At 50.2% G+C, this 25,264-nt stretch overlaps 1 protein-coding gene across 2 annotated transcripts in view; it reads left to right on the forward strand.

Annotated features, from left to right (window-relative positions):
- Vapb (VAMP associated protein B and C) overlaps positions 1-22,825 on the forward strand; it is a 43,269-nt gene extending 20,444 nt beyond the window's left edge. Inside the window, 5 exon segments of one of the 2 annotated variants that reach the window (NM_021847.4) lie at positions 1,476-1,628; positions 9,823-9,926; positions 12,646-12,726; positions 14,219-14,395; positions 16,464-22,825. In NM_021847.4, coding sequence (NP_068619.1) covers positions 1,476-1,628; positions 9,823-9,926; positions 12,646-12,726; positions 14,219-14,395; positions 16,464-16,622 — 674 coding nt within the window. In that variant the 3' untranslated portion in view covers positions 16,623-22,825. 2 annotated transcript variants of the gene reach the window in all.
- The last annotated feature ends 2,439 nt before the right edge of the window (positions 22,826-25,264 follow it).

Here is a 25,264-nt window from a genome sequence, read left to right on the forward strand (position 1 = left end):
ATGACTAGTGACCACTGTGCGAAGGAGCCAAGCTGAGCAGCCATGTTGGGAGTGCTCGTGTTTGGCACAGTGAGGTTGCAGGCACAGACTGTCTGGGGTCCTTACGGATAAGATTGTGCATTGGCAAACGTGGGGATTGTCTTACGCTCATTGTCCCCGGTGTGCACATCTGTTCTGTGTGGACCACTCAGTGCTTCCCTGGAGCTCTACTGGGTGCCATGGGCTTCCTTCCCCTCAGCCACCATTTGTGTTTAAGCTAAGCTTTAATTCAGTGGATATTTCATACTCTGAGTACCTCAGAGGAAGCCTGCCTGAGGCACTCATTTTTCTAGAAATGACTGGTGAGTGGCTTTTTTTTTCTTGGTGCAAGTGTCTGGAGACCTTTACTGAGTCCAGACACAGGGCTGGGGGCTCAGATGGACAAAGGATAATCCTGCCCTCGGCAGCCGAGAGTCACTCACTGCAAGCATTTAGAACACACCATCGAGTGTCTGTTGGGTCTTCTGAGATGTGACAGGTGAGCTGTAGATATTCTTTGTAACCACGGAAACAGAGTCCCCCTCCCCTGCTTGCTTGTAGCTCTGAAGGCGGAGGGGAGGGGAAAGCCTGCCTATCGGAAACAAAGGTGGGCCACTCCTGTTGACAGTAGGTGAACATGAAGTGGTGTGGGCCTGGGCATGTAGCTCAGAGACTGGGTCTGTGCACAGGTCCCCGGGTTAGCTCCATAGCTACACACAGTCGTCAGCGTACACACGCATGCACACATGATGAGAGAAAGCGGTCTTGCAGTTCACCTTTCCCCAGTTGACTCCTAAGAGGCTCAGTGATTAGATGTCCACTTGCTCCGGTGTAGATGAGTGGATGTGAGACAGTTGTGTGGTGTGTACCCTTGTGCATTGCTACTAAGTCTAGCTGGTTAGACAAGCTCCACATGGTTAATATTAGTTACCTCAGGCACAAGGGAAATCTTATTAACTTCTCTTTATACATCTTTCACTGTTTGTTTTAAGAAGCATGTTTTTACTTTTTAATTAAAAAAATCTAATAAAGCAGGAAATGAATACATAATAGTGATGAAACAGCCCAGGGCCATGGAACGAGACTCCATGGGGCACGGAACGTGGCTCCAGGCTTCTTGGGTACCTTGGTGCTTAGAGCTGCTAGCAGGGCTCTGAATGAAGTCGGCTGCCCTTGCAGACACACTGGTAGGAGTTTTCCTGTCTACAGAATCGCATCCTCCCAGAGTCTACCTGACACCTGACACTCTGCCCTTCATAGTCACTGGGGATCCATGCCTGGTCCTTTGTACAGTTTCTGCCGGATTCCACTGTGGTTCTGTGGAAGCAAGTGTTGATCATGAGTGACTGTTGTAGGATTCATTGTGTCTAGGTCCTTTCACTTCTCAGAGGTCTCCTGTCTTCCTGAGCTCCTACTTTCCTCACAGGACACCAACCATTTTCTGTCTCTCCACGTAGGTCCCTTCACTGATGTTGTCACTACCAACCTAAAGCTGGGCAACCCGACAGACCGGAACGTGTGTTTCAAAGTGAAGACCACAGCGCCGCGCAGGTACTGCGTGCGGCCCAACAGTGGGGTCATTGATGCCGGGGCCTCTCTCAATGTGTCTGGTAAGTCCCAAACCGAGAGGTCATGGGTGGGCTCCAGAAGCCCCAGAGCCATCGAGCCTGGTCAGAATGGGTAGTCCAGGGTAGTCCAGGAAGCTACAGATTTCTCTCCTCCTGTCCTGTCTCACCTCGGGTACCACACTGGGTACCTGATCACCTCTGACTTTCCGTAATTCATGTCTCCAGGCCTCTGTACCTTAGTAGCCAGTGCAGAATTAAGTGGCGGCTGTAGATCTGGCTGGAGAGCAGGGCCTTCGTTCCTTTGGAACTAAGTTTGCACCTCGACAAATCAGAGGGACTGAATAACAAGTCTGCTTTGTGGGGAATGCTGATAGCATTGTTTTCTTAATACTAAATGCTTTCTGATGTTGCTCATGCCATCTAGTAACTGGGGGTCTACTTTGCCCCCTGAAAACTGAGGAGGTAGGGCTGCAAAGGTGCCAGGCAAGCCGTGGGCCCTGTTTGTGCTGACGCCCCCCTCTCTAGGAGGCTGCATACATTTTTCCAAGGCTGCACTGCTGAAAAGATGCTGCTAAATCCAGATTAAGACATGCGATTGAGAACTAAGGAAGTCTGAGAGACATTAGGGTTTGCATGTATCTAGAAACTGGTGGACTTGTAGCTCATTAGAACTGGTGAGTAATGCTCAGAGGAGCTGTGGGGGAGTGCGTGTCCTTTAGACACTGATGACTCAGTGTCCCTGGCTTCGGCATCATTAGAGGCCACTTCTTGTTTGAAGCGAGTGCCTGTCTGCGTCTTTCCACGGTGGAGTTTGATTGGATACATTTGGATTCATTTGACACCTAAAAGAAAATGATTCACCTCTTTGGAAAGATACAAGGTGTTTCATTATCTCAGACTCTGACTCCTCGCCTCTGTTGGTGCCTCTCATTATGGAGCACCTGCCCCAGCTCCCCCTGTGTGCTTCTCTCTGAGTCTGCAAGGCCGGGCCTGGACTCGTGAGTCAGATTTTAGGTCAGGAGCAGTTAGCTGGTAGCCAGTCCTGTAGAAGAGCTCCTACTGCCGGGCCCCTTGTTGTACGCTGTGCAGGACACATTGTCCCACCTATTTTGTGTCCATTTTCAATCACGGAGTGGTGTGTGACAGCCTGTACTCTGGGTCTGGCCTGCTGGGAATAGGGAGTGGTCAGGATGCAGTAGCTGATTCCTCTGAGTGCCGTAAGATTTTTGCTGAGATGAGGGCAGCTGGATTCTTATACCCTGACCCCCTTTGTGTGGGGCCAGAGGGCCTTGTGTTGAGCTGTCTAAGCCGCCTTCTTTCTTTAACCACCATCTGCCAGTCTCTATTGTTTACACATTTCAGAAAATTTGAGTTTATTAGCAGATGAAAATCACCAATTTTCATATGAATCAGGCAGCCTGGTTATCTGAATAAAATAATCTGAGCAGGTAGTTGTGTAGTGTAGGTGTGCCTTCTCATGAATGTTACAGATGATATGTGGCTTGAGTATGTGTGCATGTGTGTGTGCCTGAGTGCCAGTGTGTGTGCATGTGTGTGTCTGCCTGTGTGTGCATTTGTGTATCTTTCATTAGGATCAAGTCCTTTCCTGCCACAGGAGTGTTCTGACTGATCAGTGGCTCCTTGTCGAAGGCAGCTTTTGTGTTGAGTCTTCCCTCTGCAGATTAGAAAATAAAGAGCCAGTATGGACGTGCTCCTTCCCTGTCACATGGTCTTTATCATGTGACCATCAGCCATTTGCGTTAGAGGCAGATATTCTTTTGTGGTTCTGTGCTGCTGCCTCGCCAGTCAGGGGTTGGCTGCCTGAGAATGAGTCTGAAATGCAGTGCATCACAGGGTCGTGGAGACAGGAGGAATGACTGAATAAAGAATGTTTTTGTAGCTTTCCCCTGCTGAGGTGGGAAGGCACGTGGGAAGAATTGCTGTGGAGGCCCTGTCTGTTGGTGGTGGTCTAGTGGGACCAGGAGAGTGGTACAGCCCGTTCAGTCTTGGGTGTACAAATGTCACACTTTACACGTGTACATGTCAGGTTGGGAAGCTCTGTGTCTGTCCAGGCCTGTTCCTTGAGGAATGCCACTATGGGGGTGACAACATGGTGAGCCAGAGTCCCCGAAGAGGACAGGTACACAGGAGAACACCGTCCTCAGTATGCTCACTCCCACTTACGGCTCTCGGAGCCGTTAGGAAACCTAAGTGTGAGTGATCGCCTGTGCACACTCTGCTGTTGCCACTGTACATGCACAAAGCCAGCCAGTCCTGAGTGGGAACAAGCTGTGTACTGTTTGCATTGCCTTAAAAAAAGCAAAGGAATTCTATGCATTTTTACATGTGTGGCCTCTGTGACCTAAAGCAGGTATGTGTATGAGTAAATTGTCACATGTAATTTACAAAATGTTGACCATCAAATGAACTTGAACTGCATTTGCATGGTTCTGCTTAGAACCTGCAGTGTCACAGGATACCTGGAAAGGACAGGGCTAGTGTGTCCCTGCATTTCTGAAGACCCCTGGGAGGTGCTAGCTATTAGATGAGGCTATAAATCACTCCTATAAGAGGCTGGGGGAGGAAGGGAAAGAGCAGGAGTGAGGAGGTGGGAGTGAGGGGCTGGGAGTAGGGGGTGGGGCTGGCCCTTGAAAGGCATTGTCTTTTGCACTGCATCGCGGCTGTGCAGGCCTGGGTAGGGTTCCCCACCACACCGTGCAGTGCTTTGCTTACCTTCCCAGTGAACCTGACGCCGGGGGCCTAAGTCACACTTCAGCAGCTCAGCCTCTGACCTGTGCTGCTTCCTTCAGAGGACAGCAAGTGCCGAGCTGGGCCTGCACCGTGGCTCTGCACCGTGGCAGCACAGACATGTGGAGATGAACCTGCAGGGAGAAAGGAGACTTCCCAGAGGACATGAGGAGGGGCGAGCCTCTGCTTTCATCACTCCTGGGGGTCTGGGGCAGCCCTCTAGCTTTACAGAACTAAGTAGCTTTCAAACCGTATGGTAGGGAAATATTTTTTTAAGGCGTGCAATTTCTGAAGATGTCTTCATAGAAGGCTGTTAGCCATGGCGGGTCTTGTTTTTAATGATGCAGTTTAATAATAAGGGACTTCTCCATTAATATTCCAAACCATGTTGGCTTGCACGTACAGCAGGTGAAGAGGGAGAATTATGGGCCCATCAAAAATACTTAGGCTTCCTGTAATATGGCATTAAGTTTAGTATTTGTATAACCTCTGTGAATTCTAATCCCACGAAGTGGTGAGCTTTCATTTGCAGTTCAGTTGTGCTCACTGACTGTCCCTGTGCCAAATGCATTACACATGCAGAGTGTCCACAGGACCCGGGCAGTCATTAAAGACACCAGTATCCACAAACGGTTCACTTTACTCAGTGTGCCCTGCCATCAAAGGTGGATTAAAGCCAAACGTAGGTCTCCCAGTATCTGAGCCTGTGTTTTGAAGTGGAATTCGGAGCAGAGGGGGCACTCTGGTTCCTGACAATCCCTTCAGGACTCTAATTATATTTAGATAGTAAGTTCTTCCAATGTCGTGCTGAGGATAGGGTGAGTATCAGCAGCCCGTGGGATGGAGACACTGGTCAGTTAACGTAAGTGGTAGTATTGTAATTGATAATTAATCCGTTTACAACGGCTCTGGCCTGGGTGCACGTTACTGTTCCCTGGCACTGGACCAGGCAGCTGTGGGCTGCAGCGTTCAGGTGTTGAGCCTCAGGGTACAAGTGTACTTAACCTGCTGACAAAGAAGCCTGGCATTTGTCTTCCAGTGTGGACAGAGGGGCTACCGTGGGGACTTCCAAGAGCAGTGCCCTTCCTTGGATCTGCTCCTTGCTTTGGAAGGCTCTGATGAGTAAGTGGATGTTGACTGGATAGTCTCCATGAGCTCCTCACTGCCCCAGATAGATCAGTTGAGTGAGATCAGTCTCTAATCTTTTCACCAGATTAGATTACCGTTTAAACTATTTTACCAACAAAAACTCATCTTAATTGTGCTTACAGCCTTTCAGATCTTGCTGTGGGATGTAGGCTTCTTAGGAAGACCGTTCCCATCTTTTTATGAATGTGACCTAAGGGCCTGCCCTAGAAGACTGGTCAGGAGATACTTAGCTGAAAGGTACCTTTTGGCTTTGCAGGGTGAGCGGGGACTATAGTCGATAAAATTTGGTGCAGCAGAAGTGCTGAAAGTCCCTGTCTGTCTCTGTAAATGGTGCCTTCGGCTCCCCTTGCAGTCCTGTCCTCCCGTTTGTAACGTCACTGGCAGCTCATTGCAGAAGGAAGGGAGAGGAGGAGGTAGTTGCGAGGGTCCCACCCACCAGCACTCAGAAAGCCGGCACAGGCACTTCCCCTGCTTCAGGGCACACGGGTCTCAGTGGCAGTTCTCAGAGGTTGGGCTCACAGGTCTCCCTGACATCAGCTAACACTTGATGGGGCACAGGAAGAGAGGCCAGGCTGTGTTCTGCGGTTAGTTACGTGAGAAACATCCAGCATAGTACAAGCCTTTGTGAGGAAGGGCGAGTGGCCTTGCTGTGGGCACACAGCCTGTTGCACGTCTCCCTTCTGTTGATCCTGAAGAAAGGCTGAGGGCTGCACTGTGGTCCATGCACAAACAGACGGAGAGGCAGCCAGGTGTTTGTTACTTGAGCTGGGCACATGAGCCATAGAGGCCCACAGAGAACACAGGTAACGCAGCAGCGTTCTTATAACTGGGGGAAGTTAATTATGTATCTGCTCGGTTTGAGTAGTCGAGGCCCAGGCAAGTAGTCACGGTGGCCCCTGAAGGAAATAATTAATTTACTCGTGCGAGAGCTCGGGGTCAACTGCAATGTCTACCCAGTTGTCTCAGGCTCGCAGTCCACCAGCCACGATGATCACCCTAGCTGTAAGAAGCTCACGGTCGTCTTCTGTTGTTTAAAGAGGGCAGTGGTCCCAGCGTTGCTGCAAATGCATGGAGTAGGCAGATCATGCTCTGACCTGTGAGCTGTGAAAGGTGGGGGAGGCCCCGAGGGCGAGAGCAGCTAGGGTGGCTGTCTTCTGCTTGGTCAGTAGCAGCTGTTACAGGGAGTTGTCGTCGAGTGCCGTGGAGGCTGTGGGGTGTCTTCTGGGGTCTGCAGAGCCTTGGTGGGGAAGACGAGCATGGGCGAGTGGGACTAGGTTGGCCGTGGCTTATCGCGCGTGGGGGTTCTTGAGTCTCCATTTGAGACCAGGACTGAATGTGGAGCTCTTTAGACGGCACTTGCTTACTTGCCTGATCACCGTGGTGTACATGAAAATGCCCGTGGCTGCCCGGCTGCTCCCGGAACAGCCTTTATGTTGCGGTTAGTTTAATCGGGTAGTCGTTTTCTAAGCCAGCATAGGTTTTAAGTGGCCTGGTTTTTCTCTTTTGAGGGAAGTCTGGTGTGATCGATCCACATCTTCGTGACCCTGAAGGTTCTTCACAAGGGTCCCACCTCCGTGCCTAATGCAGCAGACCGTGTCCTGAGCACAGTGTGGGTGAGGGGTGCCTGAGCCCAGGTTGTCTCCTGGTAACAGGCCTCTTTTAATGTTCTGTCAGCAGATGCGCTCTGAAAGGAGGGACGATTCACTTAGGGTTTTTATCATCAGTGTCTCTGGTATTTAAATGAAATAAATTAAGTTAATGGGAAGCTCTTTTATAGCCTGTCATGGAAAAAGTACATAATTTGTGCCACAATTTGCAACGAGCTAGCGCTGACCAACATTTATTCCTTCATGTTCTCATAAAGTCTCCGCTGAGACTGAGCTTGACAGGAGATGGTGGCAGCTGAAGACCAGGAACTTGGCGGTGTGCGGTGGCGGTATCCGTGAAGGGCTCTGTGAAGTCGGGGATGGGCCCTAGGTGTACCAAGGGTCTTAGAGTGTTGTACACACAAAGGAAGCCAGTGGAAGGCAGGCAGCTGCTTCTCTTCTGTGTCTGTAGTGGAGAAGGGGCACGTCCCCACCTCGTGCCCAGAGTTTTCTAGAAGAGCACTGCAGAGGCCCCGGTTCCCATTCCTGGCCGAGGTTCTCTGGTCAGCCTCACGTGCACCCTAAACATCAGTGTGTGCTGACTCAGTAAGTGTGGTCGGTCTCCACTAGCCCTTCCTCTGTGTCCCTGCCATCAGGTGGTTCTCTGGGCCCTCCGCTGTGGGGCTGAGCAGGTAGGATGCTGTAGGCCAGGAGTGGGTAGTGATGGCTGAAGGCAAAGCTGCAGTGGCCTTGAGGTGTGTGCTTGCTCAGGAGCACAGGGCCCATCTGCGGCACTGGCTTGTGCCTCAAACATGACACAGACAGTTCCTTTCTCTTTAGATGGCCTATAGAAAGGCACTAGTCAGCTGGATTCCCTCTAGAGAGGGCCAGGAAGGCAGTGTATGTGGCAGCCATGCTCCTCTGTAGTCTTTGAACTTTTTGGGTTACTGACAGTTGAAGACCCCAAAGAGTGTAGGTCTTTGTAAGCTGTGGTGATATTTATTATATTAGAAATTTCAAAATGACTAATTTCTTTAAAGATTACAATCCATCAATTACATGTTAGTAGTAATACTTTTATGAAAATAGCTATTCTCAAGAAATTGGAGGGCTGGCGTTGTTGACAGCTTCTGCAAATCTGACGTCTTAATAGGCCGCTTCTCGTGTCTGCTTCATTCAGCCTGCGGCATTGCTGTCGAGGTGGGTGTGTCTCCCAGACAGGAAGTTAATAGCATCTTTAGACAGCTCTGTGACGTACAAGAAGTATTTTCTTTGTTTTGTTTCTTCTTTTTTTTGTCAGCCCTAGGGTTGACCAAGGCTTTGCGTGTGCTACATAGATCAAGCTGGCCTCAAATTGAGAATCCACCTGCCTCTGCCTCCAGAGTGCTGTATTAAAGGTGTGGACTACCAACTACAGGTAGATTGGACCCACAGTGTGGGAATGTCACCCCAAAGTCAGCCAGGCAGGAGGCCCTCATAGCCTTTGGCTTCCTATCTAGGAGGCCAGAACCTCTCGTGGGGCAGACCGCAGAGGGCAGCCTGACATCCTTTGATGCATGGAGAGCAGGATTCTGAAGCTGACCTGTGGGTTTGAGTGTGGGCGCGCTTGTGAACTGAGGAAAACAGGTGATAGTTCAGGCTTTTTGTTTGTGTTTTTGTTTTTGTTTTTTTAAATCAGAAAAACAGCAGAATAATAGCACTTCTCCCTCAGCAGTGCCTGCCTCTTAGGGGTGGTGCTGAGGGTCAGAAGCCTTGTTTCTGGTCTGGAGATACAAGTCACACACACACACACACACACACACACACACACTCTCTCTCTCTCTCTCTCTCTCTCTCTCTCTCTCTCTCTCTCTCTGAGGTGGTGCTGAGGGTCAGAAGCCTTGTTTCTGGTCTGGAGATACAAGTCACACACACACACACACACACACACACTCTCTCTCTCTCTCTCTCTCTCTCTCTCTCTGAGGCTTCCCCTGATCGTAAACTTAGGTTCCAGGGAAGGTCGCTAGGAGCAAGGCTTATTAAAGCTGTGCAGCAAAGAGAGTACGTTGCAAACAGCCCTCCTGTAACAAACAGGGCCCGGCCTAGGTCATCAGGGAAATAGGTCCAAGGAAGTGAATCAGAATACAAGACTCCTTCCCTCCGCACAGGGTGTGGTACCTGGGGTGAGCTTTCTCTGGGTTCTGGGTGGGGGTTGGGCGGGAGTTGGCATTTTTTCTCCTGCTGTGGGAAATCCAGAGTTCTAGTGGCAAAATCACATTTCCAGCCTTACCTTGATGAGCTTTGTGAGAAATGGGGCAGGGAGGAGGGGAGAACTGTCCTGAAACGATTTGAGTTATTCTGTTTCCTTTCTCAGAAATATCATTTGGCAATGTTTTCTTGAGGAAAATTGTCCTTTGGTGTTTCTCCCATTTTATGTCTTCTGTACGAGCTGTAAGTTAGGTTAGGGTGGCTGTGTGGGCGTGCACAACGTTTGTATCAGAAATCAGGCACCCAAGTTCCAAACCCAACCACTGTTCCTTCTGCTGACCTGCTGTCGGACTGTGACAGGCCCCAGTTTTTCTGGCCTTAGCTGCTGACCTGCAAAACAGGGGCTGGGTGGGGAGGCTGCACATCCCTGCCAGTTCATGCCTCCCTTAGGGTCCAGATGGGAGGACTGGGAAGCTGCTTTACTCCACAGTGTAAGTATCAGCGTGACAAACGGCTCTGATAACCACATTATGACCTTCCTAATGAAATATTTTCTTTCTCAGTGATGTTACAGCCTTTCGATTATGACCCCAATGAGAAAAGTAAACACAAGTTTATGGTTCAGTCTATGTTTGCTCCGCCCGACACTTCCGATATGGAGGCAGTAGTAAGTACGAACACTTCTTCTTCTCTCCAGCCCGCTAGGGCAGCCGTGGCGGGTGCATGCCTTTCTGCTGTTGACGGGCGCCGTGCTGTTAGGGAGGTGTGCACTCCAGTCCCCCTGTACGGCTTTCCTAACTCTGATGAATAGCTTTAGCATTTTACATGGCTGTCTTTTCTGACTCAGTGAAGAACTCAACTTGCTTCAGTCCTCTGCTCTCACGGACCCTTTCCTCCCTCTCCTGCATCCAGCAGAGTGAGCTCTCCACTGGATGCCTCCAGCCTGTCTCCAGCCCTCCCACCCACAGGGTGTGCTTAACACTAAATGCCCCTCCTCCCCACGACACTGCCTGGTGTTGCTTTCCTCTTGCACTTGGTTCTCCTGGCTCTGGGCTGAGGACGGAGCTTGGGTCTTGTTCACACTAAGTTTCTGCTCTGTCTGTCTCTGAACAGAGCCTGCTTCTTTGTTCTTTAACTGTCTTCATTTGCACACACCCCCCATGTGAGTACATGTTCAACAGTGTCCCTATTTTTGGTAAAATTAAGATGCCTTTGTTTTTACAAATAAGCAGTATTTTATGGTATTCAATTTTCCAGAAGAAGAGGGATTAGAATGGCAGTTCTCCCCAAAGGTGGCTCCTTACTTACTCCAGGTGACAAGGACCTGGGTGCTGTGCCCTGATGTCTGCCCCACATTGGGCGCTGGCCCTCAGGATCTGGCCAGCCCAGAGACAGCGTGTCAGCAGTTATCTGCTTCCAAGCTGTGCAGGGGTTGGGGGTCTCACTCCCCTCAGTCTTTACTGTGAACGTGAGAAAGCAGAGCAGCCGTTCTCGTCGGTGCCTCCCTCGGGGCAGGAAGGGAAGTTGAGTCAGGTATCCAGTTGGAGCGAGACCTTGGCAGAAGGCCGACCCGGGCCTTTCTCTGATCTTTCATTTCCAGATTTGTGTTGCGTTAGGCTGTGTGCTGAAGGGACACGTGTCAGGCACAGTGGTGGACCGTTGACAGGCCGTAGCTTTGGTCTGGCTTCCACAGTGGTGCAGATGGAAGGGCGGGGGCTTGACGGTCCTGTAGCTCAGGCCCGCCCTCGCTAGTGCTGTGGGCTTTTGAGTGGGCTTTGTTGATGCTTCTTGAGGTTTTGACCACCTGTGAATTGGGCATAAAAATGCAGCCCACATGATTTTGAGGAGAGTGTGCCCACGTCTGACACGTCACCTGAGCAATTAGGGCTGGGCGCTGCAGGTTGGTAAAGGGGCTTTTACTTCTCCGCGGGTTGTTCTTTAATGGCTGTTTTAAGTGTTTGGGCAGCACATTTTGAAGGGCTCTGTGGACACGCCCCACTGAGTGAGAGCTGAGTTGGATGCAGGTGACTGCTGATTCTCCCACACCAGGTCCTGCTACTCAGAGAGCCTGTGTTCCTTTTAAGCTGACACCATGCAGGAAACTGAGAGCAGTGCCCGATTACTTCTGCCTCAATGTCCCGTGTGTGAACACTTGCTCCCTGGGCTGTCGTAGGCTTCCATGTGCTCCCTGCCGACAGCACGATGGCTGTCCCTGAGGCCTGCAGGGCGAGGACACTGTTTTCCACGTAGTTCTCTGTGCAGTCAGCACAGTGAGTTAGAGCTTTCAGTGGCCTCGAGGCTCACCCACCCGCACTCTCAGAGCACTCACAGCGGCCTGTGGCTGTTCCACGGCACCTTGGGGTTACTGCTTCAGGACCCAGGTCAGTGGACTTGGAGGGCTTTGATTAGTTCCTCATTAAATTTAGGTTCAAGCTTGGTGGTAAGAGTGTCCCATACTCAGGTGATGTCACTGCTGGCTTGTCCCGCTCTTAGCTGGTTTATGCAGGTCTCTGAGAACATGAGCTAATGGTAATCAGCATTGAGTACCCAGAGCTGGCCCTTCATGATCCTCTCTGACTCAACAATCATGGGCCTTGCACAGAACAGCAGACATGTGTCAGTGCCCCTGTGCTCTCAGGGGTCCTGTGTGTGGGTGTGCTGTCCCATTGACTGCTGTGCCACACCTAAGGTGGCAGTGCTTTGGTGCCAGACAAACGGGGACCCTAGCTTTTATGCATGGTTGGGAGGGTGAGCATGGGTGTTTCCATTTTCTGAGTTGTCACCTTGCTGCTCTACTGGCTTGTCATTCTCACCCTTCCTGAATTCCCACTTTCCACATCTGAATGGAGACTCAGTGAGGGGCACACACCAGAAAAGCCCCTCCGATGGTTGGGGTGGCTTGGGCATGGCCATCCTGAAGCTGCCACAGTAGTGGGATGCTGGATGATGGATGTGCCCCACTGGCGGCTGCCAAGGTGGGTGAGATACTCATCCTCCAGCTCTCTAGGTAGCGTTCGCCCTGCCATGTAGATTGCATTTTCTTAAGGAGACCTGGAATTGCGTTTTGAGGGTGGGGGACCCTGTTCAGCTGTGCTCCCCGGGCCTGTACTGTCCACGCAGCAGCAATGGGCCAGCTTGGACAGGCTCTAAGGAGCCAGGCAGCAAGACTGCAGGGTGTGCAAAGTGTGATAAATATTCAGGAGAGCTAGTGCATTTAATCTTGTCATGTTAAAAATATTGAAATCTCAGCAGACTTAAGTTCTTTATTTGATATACATCAGGGCTTTCTCATTAAGAGTATTTTTCTGAAATTGTCAGTTATAGGAGGAGAATTATTCTTCCAGCAGCTTGATAATACCCTGATTATTAAATTTAAATTGTTTTAGTGGAAGGAGGCAAAACCGGAAGACCTTATGGATTCAAAACTTAGATGTGTGTTTGAATTGCCAGCAGAAAACGCTAAACCAGTAAGTATGTCTCTAGTTAACAGTAATCGAATGTTGCAAGCTGATACTTATTTGCATGCCATCTCCTGTGAAACCAAGATTTAAGTTGGCAAATTATTTTCCTCCTTCTAATATATGAAGGAAAAATAAGCTGAAGTCAACAGATAGGCTTTATAAAGTCAACCTGGGGGAAGCAGCTACCAGAAACAGTTTCCCCTTGAGAAGTACAGCCTGTTGGCTCCCAAGGTCATGGATCCCGGGTGGCCAAAGTGGGACACTTGGCCTTGATCATCAGGCAGCGGTCAGCTCTCAGAGCATCCTTGTCAGTGTCCCCCGAGCCTTCATCCCTTTTTCCTGTCTCCACACAGCACTTCAGTGCAGGTCTGCCTTGAGGTGAGAGAGGCTGTCTTGGCCCCGCTGCTGTGGGCATGTTGTCCTGGATTGGCACTTTTACTGGGGAGCAGCATCTGTGTACTGTGGCTTGTCAGGCACAAAGCAGACCCTGCTCTCTTGTCCCTAGGGTACCTCCAGTTTTTCACAGACATTGCCGTGTGCTCACTGCCCCTTTGGGAGCCTTCCTTGTCCTTTGCTTCCCTGGCTGTCCCCTCTCCCTGTGGCCAGTGATGGCGGGAGCTGGGGAGAGGACAAGCTCTGCAGCCTTTCTCCCCTTGATCGTAATGAGCACCAAGAATGCTGTTGATTGGGGTCAGAGCCATGTCGTGTTTTCCTCTACTCGGTAATCAGCTACTGGCGTCTTCGTTCTCTGAATGGAGAGAGAATAGCATCCTGTTTCAGGGAAGTTAACTTAAAAGCAGGGAGACATGAATCCTGACCCTAGCCCTATCAGTGGACTTGGCCTGGGCTCTGTCTTCCAGGCCTCTCCCTGCTGTGGGAAATGAGCAAGGTAGAGCGAGATGCCGATTTTCAGATTGCTGCACAGAACCTCAGGGACCATCCTAAGTGCTTCCCGTCCCCGTTTCCACTGACCAGCTCATCCTTCAAGAGGGTGCCGTGGCCCCTTTTATGCAGGGAAACAGGAGTGTGTGAACCCCCAACACACACTCAGCACAGCTGGTCTGACACACGGATCAGTTGCCCTCAGCCCTGCTTGTAGGTGGCCTGTGTGTGCAGTCTGGGCTTCCCATCCCCCGCCTGGGCTGCTGGGCTCTGCTGCAGGGGTGATGTGCAGCTGATAACCCTGAGCTTGTACAAGTGCTCTATGCTAATTTTTGCGTGGCAGGAGTTTGATAGTGCAGTGCGCACAGCCCCTTTTCTCTTCCTTGAAGAATCAGCCTCAGCCCACCTTCATTATTTGCCCTTATTCATAATTTCCAGGGCCCGGTAGCTTTAGATTATCAAGATATTAGATAAAGCGATCCATTTAAACAATAAATGTGGCATTGTCCAGTGTGGATGAAATGCTGCCTCGTGTCTTGTGTGCCAGGGACAGCTCTGCTTAAAACCCTTTCTGACATAGTTGGTGACACTTGCACTCTCATTTATGTCTGAACAGCATGATGTAGAAATAAATAAAATTATGCCTACAAGTGCATCCAAGACAGAAGCACCGGTGGCCGCCAAGCCCCTCACATCGCCCCTTGATGACGCGGAAGTAAAGAAGGTGATGGAAGAGTGCAGGCGGCTGCAGGGGGAGGTGCAGAGGCTTCGGGAGGAGAGCAGGCAGCTCAAGGTAACGCCCCCTCTCTCAGGGCTCAGTGGTCGTGGCTAGGAAGTGAGGGAGGGGAACCTGGAGGGTTTGGTTTGTTTCCTCGCATCTGCTTGCTTTTTCCTCTTGAGGGGACACCATGTGCAGAGCTTCTCTCCAGCTCTCAAGAGGGTCTTCAGACTGTGCCTGCCAAACTGTGTCTGCCCAAGGACCAGATGCATTCCCTCCTCCACTGCTCTCAGTTGAGCTGGGTCTTTGAATAGGCATTGTCAGAGCCCGCTATGCCCCATCCCTGGGGGTGACGTTGGTTGGAGGCCAAGTCCTGCCCTACTGTTTGAATGCGGGCAAGTGAGTCTTGAAGTCTAAGTGGGACTGGGTACTAGAGTTCCTTAGCTGCTCTCCGTTGGTGAGAAGAAAGCACCATGCTGGCCTAGTGAGGACTGGTGGAGGTGTGCAAGAAACAAGGCTGTATAGCCTGGGCACCTGGCTGGGATGTAGATCTGTCAGGCTGACTGGGCTCCCGTGGCCGAGCAGCCCGTGTCGCTCTCTGGCCTATTTGCCGAGCATCTCTCTGGCTGATTTCAGCTGGAGAACTATGAATCTGTCTGCCTTGGATGTGGATAGACCTGACATTCGAGTACAGGAACTTGTTGCAGCTTAACTCTTGAGGCCTATTTGTTCTTAGTCTTGATGACACCACCCAAGCATGTACTGGGTTCCTCTCTCCTGCCGTGGCAGCCGACGCACACAGCACGCTCCCTTAAGCCGACTCCTCTGCTTTAGCTCTGAGGTGGATGCAGTAGGATGGTGGCTTGGCATTGGCCTCAGTGTCTTTGCAGAAGCTTCTCTTTGAGCTTGTTTCTCTTGAGAAACAGAGTTCTGCACCGTTTAAAGTGATCTGTAGGTAGGGATAGCTTCTATGTAAACCCAGTAAAATAAATGCTGCATTTTGCTCTGCCTGTTTTTTTCAAAGTTAACCGAATGCTGCAGCCCATTCATCACCGTGCTGTGATGCTGGCCTTGCCCACGAGCAGAATCTCTCCAAAACAATATCAGAGCCATCTTGATGTGCATGTGGGTGGGGTAGAGAGGGGTGCTTTATCCTACCAGACACTGCCTTCTTGTTTAGTGAGGTCTGCTGTGCGCCAGGCGCTGTGGGCTCGGCTATGAGCAGGCTGCCCTGGGGAGCTCCCTGTTAGTGGGGCTGAGGGAGAGACAAGGCAGTGATGGTTACAAGCCATGTCCTTAGTGGAGAGTGGCAGGTCACAGGGAGACTCCGCTTGGCATTTGGCAGATAAGAAAGAAGCAGAGGAAAAGGATGGCTGGTGAGTGTCAGCAGTGTGGGGGGTGTCAGGAAGGGGCAGCCTGGTGCTGGCGCTGACCCTGTGCAGCACTGGGGCCTAGGAAAGGCCAAGGCCTTCAGTTGTGGGCAGCAGAAGCAGAGGAAGACAGACTCTTCATTGCTCACCTATCCTGGGGACCGTGGTGGGTGTGGTCTGGTGTCTGTGTGCCTGAAAGCCAGAAGCCACGCACTAGTTAGAAGGCATTTGTGGTGGGCAAATGAAGGTTTTCCTCTTCACTTACGGTGACAGTGGATGATGCTCATAGTATGTGTTTAAAAGTCAAAGGGATGCTTGGTTTGGCCGTCACCAAGACCTGTTCCAAACTACCAGAGCTGAGGGTGTGTGGGCCCCCACTGGGCAGCAGGTTGTCATGTGTGTCTTCGGAATACCCAGGATTTCACTCCACAGGAATGAGTTGACTGGACAGACTCGTAGGTTCAAGACAGGCAGAGAGAGGCTAAGACATGGCTGGGGAGCCTGGCTGCACCTCTGAAGACCTTTTTCTGTGGTTCATGGGAAACTGTTTTCAGGGGTGTGTGTGTGTGTGTGTGTGTGTGTGTGTGTGTGTGTGTGTGTGTGTGTGTGAGAGAGAGAGAGAGAGAGAGAGAGAGAGAGAGAGAGAGAGAGAGAGAGCGCACAGCTCTGGCAGGAGCACAGAGGCCAGGAGGGTCCTGACAGTGGGGTTTGGTTGGGTTGTGTCCGCCAAGCCCTGAGCTGCTTCTGAAACGTGCGCTTGTTCCCTGCTCCAGGAAGAAGACGGGCTTCGGGCGAGGAAGGCACTGCCGAGCAACAGCCCCATGGCGGCTCTGGCTGCCAGCGGGAAGGAGGAGGGCCTCAGCGCGCGGCTGCTGGCTCTGGTGGTGCTGTTCTTTATTGTTGGGGTCATTATAGGGAAGATCGCCTTGTAGAGGCCGCATGCAGAGGACGGCAGACTGGATGGACGGATCTACCACACCATGGGATTTAAATTTATCATAACCATGCGTAAACAGAAATTAATGTATGACGGCATCTCACAGGTCTTGCCTTTAAATATCCCTCCCCATGCACACACAAATGCACACAAATATAGCATAATATAACGATCTTTTAGAGAGTTGAAGATGTGTAGGAAATGGATGGGGAAGGACGGTCTATTGCTGAAGGACGGACAGACGGATGGACGCCATGATTAGCCTTAGTGGCATCTTGTAGCTTGTCACGTCATTCGGGTAGGCCTGGGCATATGTTGCTAGATCACCTCTCTTAAAGCAAGAAGCTCTTCCTCACATGCTGGGGCTGGCCCATGGGAGCGGGGTCCTTCAAGGTGGGGTGTGCTGTCTTTTCTTACCCAGGTAGCTTCCCCAGGCCTGCTCTTTGTCCAGGCACCGAGATCTCCTCAGGCCTACAGAGCTGCAAGAGCCAAAGTGCATTGCACAGCGGCCACGTCTGTACCCTGTAGGTCGTGTGGGAGAGACATGAGTAGAGCGATGGATCCAGCATGGGGAAATCAAAGTCTGTGCTCTGTTCTCTTGAAGGGACCAAGCTAAATTACTGTTGGTTCGAGTCGTGAGACCAAGCTGTTATCAGTGATGGGTGATGCGTATTTAGCCTATTTCATGAATTTCATCTCGTGTTTCTGCTGCCACCAGAGCACAGGCAGTGAGTTGCTGCAGCCTGTCAGTCACCTGTGCTACAGACCACCAGTGAGGAGCCACTGCTGCCATGGGCTCTGTGGCTCTCAGGTCTGGAGCTCTGAGGGGTGGGGAGGTTCTGAGTCAGGAAGTGTCCTGTTGTAGGTCAGTAGCAGCTGTCCTGAGGAGGGACGGACATTCTTTGTGATGACAGTCAGCTCTGGACTACCCAGCCTTCTAGGCTGTTTTTCCCCTCTCTCCCCTGTCACTCATCCTTCTAGAACACAGGCCAGGTCTGACCTGCCTGCCTCAGGATGAATGAGTCAGGCAGCGGAGGGTGAAGGGCATAGAGGGGGTAGGGTGGGGGTGGGGGAACCCCTCAGCAAATCCATCTGCTGGTGATGAAGAGTCTTGACTGTGAATTAATTTCATGCCATAAAAGACCGATCCAGTTCTGCTCAACTATGTAGCATCTTAAAGGAAGAGATTAAAATAAAGCCCCAAATTAAGAGTCCCTTTGTCGTTTTGTCGAATTTGCCGTGTGTGGGGTTACTATCAGTCATCATTAGCGCGCAATGGAAGGCTGATTTCAAAATGAGCTCTATCAGCGGCAAACACATGTGTAATGATTTGACTCTGCACACATCTGTGTGCACGCGCACACACACATATATTACTATTACTTTTATCATTATATTTTTGGTTGGCCTCCGCTTAACAGCAGGAGCCATCTCAGGCTGGCTACCCTTCCCCTTCCGTGACCTTGGCGTGACCTTCGGTGACAGGCCTGGGTCTGTGAGGACAAACACATCTTAAGGAAGACCGGCCTCGACACCAGGGCCCACATTGCTGCTGTGCCTGAGTAGCCAGCTGGGACCGGAGACCGCTGAGGTGGCGCTGGGCGGTAAGCAGCCCTGGTCTGCCCTGGTTAGTGAGTTTCCAGATCCTTCCCATGCACCTGAGGAAGACGATGCACGGCTGAACAGAGAGCTCCGAGCTGTTACCTTGCTTGCCTTGGTGGCCGAGGTTCAGCAGTCTAAGGTGCTGACAATGATCCCTGCTGCTCTCGAGAACAGAGTCACTCAGGGCCTCTAACAGGACCTGAGGTGTCAACCAGCTCTATGACCCAGGAGCCAGGGTCTGCAAGTGTTCTTAAGGGATGGCTCTGTGTGCCAGGAAAGCTCTTGAGAAGCATAGCCAGCTGCCGAGATTAAAGCGTGTCTGGAAGCTGCCGTGGCTAGGGCCATGGAAGGTGATTGTGTGTCCGACGTCAGAATGCTCTCCGTGGGCCAGAGGTTGTAGACATACCTGCTGTAGCAGCAACAACAAAACCTCGAGATACAAAGGTACCTTCCTTTGGCCCTCAGGAGCCCTTCCTCGGAGGGATGATGGTCCAAGTGTGGTAGTTGTTGGGGCTTCTTGACCAAGGGGACAATGGGAACTCTAGGGAGATTAGCAAGGCAGAGTGGGTAATTCTCTGAGTTACCCCGTCACTAAAGAATGCTGGAAGAGAGGTGTCGGCAAGAAGAGTATTTACACGTGGGCCTCTCAAGAGAGCCGTGCATATTTGGGGGGTCCTTTCTGAAAATTTCAGAGCAGAAAAACCTGAGTAAGGTACAGAGAAGGTGAACGTTACTCTTTGCCCCACAAGTCTGCTGTCTCCAGAGAGGACAGAGTCAGGAGTTCTGGAAGGCATGAAGCTAAGAGCTAGCAGGACAGCAGCCACGAAGCAGCCGGGCAGGTCCTTCATGGTCACAGGGCCTGCTGCTGCTCCTCCCCGTTGGGTGTCCTGGTGTTGGAAGCCCCTGCTACAGTGCTCACAGGGACACAGTGGCAGAGTCCCACCAACTATTGATTCAATTTCCAAGCCGATAGTTTAAGCCCGGAAAGAGACAGAGCGCCTCTGAGAGCGAGTGAGCACTATTATCCGTTCGCGCGAGGCCCGGCTTTAATTTTCTTCTCCTCCTACTTTGCATGTTTTCCCTCTCTGGTCTTTTAAACTGCTGGCACCAGCAGTAATAAATACTGATAAAATCAAAATTGATTTTTACCAGTGGACAGTTTATGCCTAGAGAGATGGCTTATACCTACATAACACAGACGGGGGGTGGGGGGGATGAGGAGCCTCCAGTGAGCCGTGAAAAGCTAACTGCTTTCAAACAGATCCTGGGAACAGCATGGCTGTGTGAAGATAGCAGGACCCAGCCTGCAGGCTGTGTTGAGTCAGACAGAACTGAGTGCAGCCAGAGCTAAAAGCCCTTCAGATTAATTTGAAAACAAAGCCCTGTGTGTGCATGTGTGTGTTTGTGTGTAGCATATGTGCCGTGTGTAGGCAGCTTGACAGTTCCCGAACGGTGCCTGTATCTTTTCTTTGCACACAGATCTTGGTGTTTTCAAACTCAAGAGTCCATGCCAAAATGCAGTGTCATTTGTCATTTTTTTATGCTCCTCAAGATGAACTGGCCTGAGTGCAAGTTTCTAGTTACGGTTTGCAAAACCCTTTTTCTAAGGGAGAGACGGGGACACGGGACAGTTGGTTCTGTGACCTGGTCATTCTGTATACCTGGGTGGCACCCCCAGGCCTTCCGCAGTGTAGAGGTTCATGATCCCCTTGTGGCAGCTGTGTCTCCTTGGACCCTGCCTACTGTGACGGGGGTGGGGGTGGGTGGTGTGATCAAAAACGTCGTGAGTAACCGGAAGGCAGGCACCAGACTTGTCCTGATTACACTTGGCCTTGTTTGCTGTTCTGAGAATGAATGCTTCTCAGAGCCAAGCAGAAATGCAATTGTGTTTAAAATCCCTCTGCAGAGCATAGATGGATGGGTGCCATTTGCAGCATGGGGAGGTCCTGCTATCACTCTCTGGGATCACGACCCAATGGCTCCCTTGGGGTTCCCTGGCCTGATTGTACAGGGAGAAGGCCTTTTCCCTTTGTCAGCACCACCCTGGCTGCAGAGCACCTCACAGAAACCTCACAGTAGACTCTGCGCTGTACATGGGGATAAAAAAGGCCCCACTGCGTTAAGGTGCGCAACCTTTTAGTCGTGAACTAAATCAGCCCTAGCCTGTGTGTACACGCTAAAGCACTGCTTGTTGGAGATCTGCAAATCAATGGAGGGAACAAGGTGGAGGGAAGCATTTGCTCTAGGCACCTCAGCTCACCAGCTGAACTGTCTGCCACCCCGATCCAGCTGGTGTCTCTAGGCTGAGCCAGTAGAGTTGGGACTCTGGTGTGGCCCTGAACACATCCCACATGATGAGTGCATATGGCCGTTTCCATTTCGCTCACTGCCCATGTGCCTGGGGAATTATGGGAGCTTTAGAAAGAAAATTACCACTGCGTCTCAATGAGGTGAGGCTGCTGTGTCTGGAGGCTCCTCATAACTTGTAAATTAAATGTGAATGAGAGAAGTTCATTAAAATTGGCATTATAGAAGTGGCCTATTGAGGTTTGAAAGCAGCTGAGCTCATGGTGTCTGGGCTCTCTCTAAACCTGTGGAGAAATGCATGAACAAATGACAGGCAGTGGTCACAGGAGCGTAGGGTTCAGGCAGCTTGAGTGCTGTGAGTGGATTGCTGCCCGGCTCCCAGCCCTCCGGGGGCATGGAGGGGAGTCACTGCTCAACGCATGAGGCTCAGCCACTGAGAATATTTGTTATTTGGGGTATACAAGGGAGCCAAACCCCTAAGGGAAGGGACTAGTGCCATTTCCACAGCATCGTGGATGTTGTTTTCATTTATTCCCGGTATACAGGTATGTGTAAAAATCTCAAAGGCACAGCACACACAAACATCTGTGTATTATGGTTCAGAGAGATACCGGGAAGGTGGAGGAGAGGTGGTTTCAGTGAATACAATAATTACCTTCATTTTTTTCCTTAATGGAATTAATGTATTAGAAGATGTATGCATCTCCTCTACAGAGAAGGAAGGAAAACTAACAGTAAAAACATAGCTATTATCCACCTCACCACAAATATTTGCAGTTACGGAATGTTGCCACAGTGTGAATTCCACTGATGAAAAGATGTTGCTGGGGAGGAGAGAGGCTGCTGGCGCTGAGCCCTGCCACTGCCGCATAAATGCTGCTGTTTATTTTGAACCAGGAAACGTTGATCCTGTAACAATGCCCCATTACAGTTGCTGTATTGCAGTGAGGGGCTGATGCAGGTTTAATCATCTCGCTAATGGATGTGGGTGCAGGATGGATGCTCTGCCCTGCTTTCCCCACCTGCATCCTGATGAGCCTCAGTAGCCGGCAGGGCCATTGCACAGTGGAGCAGCTGCAGCTGCAGTTCCATCTCCCTGATGCTCAAAAGCCATGTCTGGCCAAAGTAAAACAGATTATCTGTTCTTTTCTGTCTCCCTTCAGAAGACACCAACTATGGGAGACAAATCAGATCTTTTAACACAATCTCATTAAGGCTCCATGCTAACAAGAGTGCAGAGCTTACCTGACTTACAGACGTGATGAATTAGCATGCACACTGCACACATCAACTCACCAGCTCTCCCTGTAACATGGAAAGGCCTCCATCTTTTTAATGGATGAGCTGCCTGCATTCCCATCTGTTTGCTTCTTAGAAGTAAACTAAATTCAGCGGCCAGCCATCTAGTGCAGCATTTATTTAAAAGATACAGAAATACTGTTTCCCACTGGGTCTCTTACATGGCCTCAAAGGTCAGAATTTATTGTCTGTGATAGTGAAACCATGTATACAAAACTCCCTTCTGTTCATGATCCATGTAGCAGACGTTCCTAAAGCACAGTCTCTAAGCATTTTCCTTACGGGCGGGGTGCTCAAAGAATAATCAGCAGGAGTCATTTAGCGATTGTGTGTTTCACTGGTAAGTGGTCTAAGTTGAATGCAAAATGCATTGGGCCTCTTTTTTTTTTGTGGCTGGTGTTGCTTTTGTTTATTCTGTTTTGGTTTTTAAATAAAATATATGAACTGCTGGCATTTGGAACATCCCATAATAATTGCAAGATAATGTTCCTGTCACTGCCCCCTCTTCATTGGAGGAGAGACACTAGCTCAGTAATTCATGTCGTCCTGTCCGGTTTTACATCCTTTCTCATCTCCAACCTGTGACTGTGCATGTCAATTCTGACCTCAGTCTCCATCAACATTATAGGGACTGGGTATTTTAAAGGATGTTTTAGAATGCCGTTCTTTCCTGATCTCTCCTTTATGCTTTTAAGCTATATTTCCTGTTCTGATGTGGGACTCGTTCACAGAATCAGGGCAGGAAAGGACTCTTCCTCATTGTGTACTTCGGTTTCTGATGTGTGATAAATCCATGGTTTTATGGCTGACCTTACACTTCCCAGAGGGAAGGAGACAGATTTCTAGTGTCCAGACCAAGAGAGCTATTCACCCAGAGTTCTCACATGCTGTGTACTGGTCTGATGAAACCTGCCCTGTGGCGTAAACTTTCGTATGAGCTGTCTCCATGTAATATTCAATAAATTGTGTGCTCTGAATATATATAAATGATGATTCCGTGTAAAATTATTTTGAATGGATGACCTGAGGATGTTTGGTGTGCCGCAGAGAATGTAACAGGAGCCATTGCTCTGTGTCCTCCCTGCTTCTTAGAAGGAAATCCGATGAAATGAAAATCACAGGTCTTTGCACCAGAACCCAGATTTTAAGATGACTTAGATCAGCTCCCTCATTTTGCCTCTGAGGAACTCCCCAGGAGCAGGGTACCCCTTCACCTGAGGTCCTCTGCATTCTCCCAACTTCCTGTTGAGGGAGGCAAGGCTGTTGTTGCTGCCAGTGTAGGGGAGCTGGCCTCTGTCTCTTGAGTGCTGACAGACTTGAAAGTCACAGTGTTCTGTGAAAGCATTCACCAAGGCAGTTTTAACCTCTTCTGGAAAAGTAACAGCCAAACCTAAGAAGTCACAAGACCAGAGGACGCAGATCCAAGGTGGTTCTCCACCCACTCCCTTTCTCTGGAGTCTGAATATTTCCACCTGCTCTGCCAGGCAGCTGGCTGCCTGGAAATGTGTCTTGGAGACCATTTTGGGTTAGCACACACAGAATTGCTGTCATTACTTGGTACTTTCCCTCTGTCCAGTGAACCCAGCACTCAGCCAGCTGAGGTGTCTTGAAGCAATTTTTGCTCTTGCTGTGCTAATGAACCCTGACATCATGGGATTGACCTGTAGAAGGCGAATGGACAAGGGAAATCTGTGTTTGGAAGTTAGGTAGACAACTCCAGTGCCTCCAGGACAGCACTGCTGTCTCAGTCCTTCTGAGTCACTTCCTTGTCTCCTCGATGACTGGTCATCCCCCTCACACTGGCCTTTGCTCATCTGAAAAGAAGTTTTGGTGTCCGTCAGACACACATGCATATGGATGAGGAAGGACACAGTTTCATACAACTTTATGCATGCTTCACTGTACACGCAGCGTCGTGGTTTTCTTTTGCCTGTGTTTGCCTAGGGTAAGCTGCTGTGCTTGTGAGTAGACTCTGACTGATGGCCCAAGAAGACCTGCAGTGAAGGCAGGCTGAGAGGGCGAGAATAGCCATCTGGGCAGGGCGGCAGCACCAGCTGACACAGAAGAAGGGATGTAGAGGTGCTTCTGACTGCAGAAAGGGCTGTCCCCTATTCTTACGGGAAGACTGCAGTGTGTGTGTGTGTGTGTGTGTGTGTGTGTGTGTGTGTGTGTGTGTGTGTGTGTGTGTGTGTGTGTGTGTTGGGAGAGAGCCCCTCAAGGTCGACAGTGCTCTGACCTCCACCTATATCCATAACTCAGTGACCGCACTGGCTCAAACTTGCTTATGTCCCCTGAGCCTTTCCCCCATGGTGTTCAGTAAGATTGCAAATCAAAAGCAAAATCATATCCCTGCTCCTGGTGGAGGGATGAAGAAAGAGGGGTGGGGTCCTGAGGGTCAGGAGGGGAGCTAGGGTGGTGGGGCTATCCTGTAGAAGAAACCATGGACTCTCAGGGTCTCTGTTAGTGCATTAGGGGATGAAGCTGCTACTGGTGAACTTGCTGGGTGCTATAATGGCGGTAGGGTGCCCATCAAACACTGAAAACACCCCAGAATTGCACTTAGACTCCAAGCTTTCTTTTTTTCTTTTTTCAACTAGAACTTCTGTTTCTGTTTTCTTAGCAATGTTTGACCACTAAAATCACTTCAAAGAAGAAAAGAAAAAGTAAAAACTTGGAGAAACACAAAATACGTGCTACAGACCTTTTGAAAAATGAACCTTTCTGCTACTTCAAAAATGTTAAGAAAATGTGTAGGAAGGCAAAGGCTTTTCAAAGCCAAGTCCCACTGTGCCTCCACCCTCCCTACCATCATGAGGCTGCTCTGAAGTGTGGCTCCTGACCAGGAGAAATATTTTCCATTAGTAATGATAAAACCAGCCACCAATATTGAGCCAGCCAGCATGCGAGGAAGGACTGATGGCTGAAGGCCAGGTCCCGGTTGTTGGCCCATTTTCCCTTCCTCCTGTGTTTCCCATAGACTCAGGGTGGAGGCTGAGTCCCATGTCAGATTGTCCAGTGTTACATTCTCCTGTTAGCGATGGTCTCACTCTGCAAACCATGAGTTTACTGTCTTGCTTTCTCAAAGCATTCAAAATCCCTCTCATCAGGATCTGCCCTTTATTTACATCATTAGATAAGAGTCCATCTGGACTATATACACATACGTGTGAATAGACACGTATGTGATGGACTTTGTCTTGTTTATGCCAAGGTCTTTTATGTACATAATAATAAAAAAGAAGGCTGAAGTGACCCATGACCAGGGAGTGACAATCAGCAGGCAGTATCACCCTGGGCTTCCATATCTCTCAGGTCAAGAAGCACTTGTTCCTGACCAGCCCTTCCAGTTACAAATATCATGCATATATGAATGGCTTTTGAGCTCAGATATTATTGTTTTTCCCCTTATGAACAATAAGGAGTTGGATA

This window comes from Rattus norvegicus, chromosome 3 (genome assembly GCF_021556685.1).
Source record: "Rattus norvegicus strain SHRSP/BbbUtx chromosome 3, alternate assembly SHRSP_T2T, whole genome shotgun sequence".
Classification (NCBI taxonomy): Eukaryota; Metazoa; Chordata; class Mammalia; order Rodentia; family Muridae; genus Rattus; species Rattus norvegicus.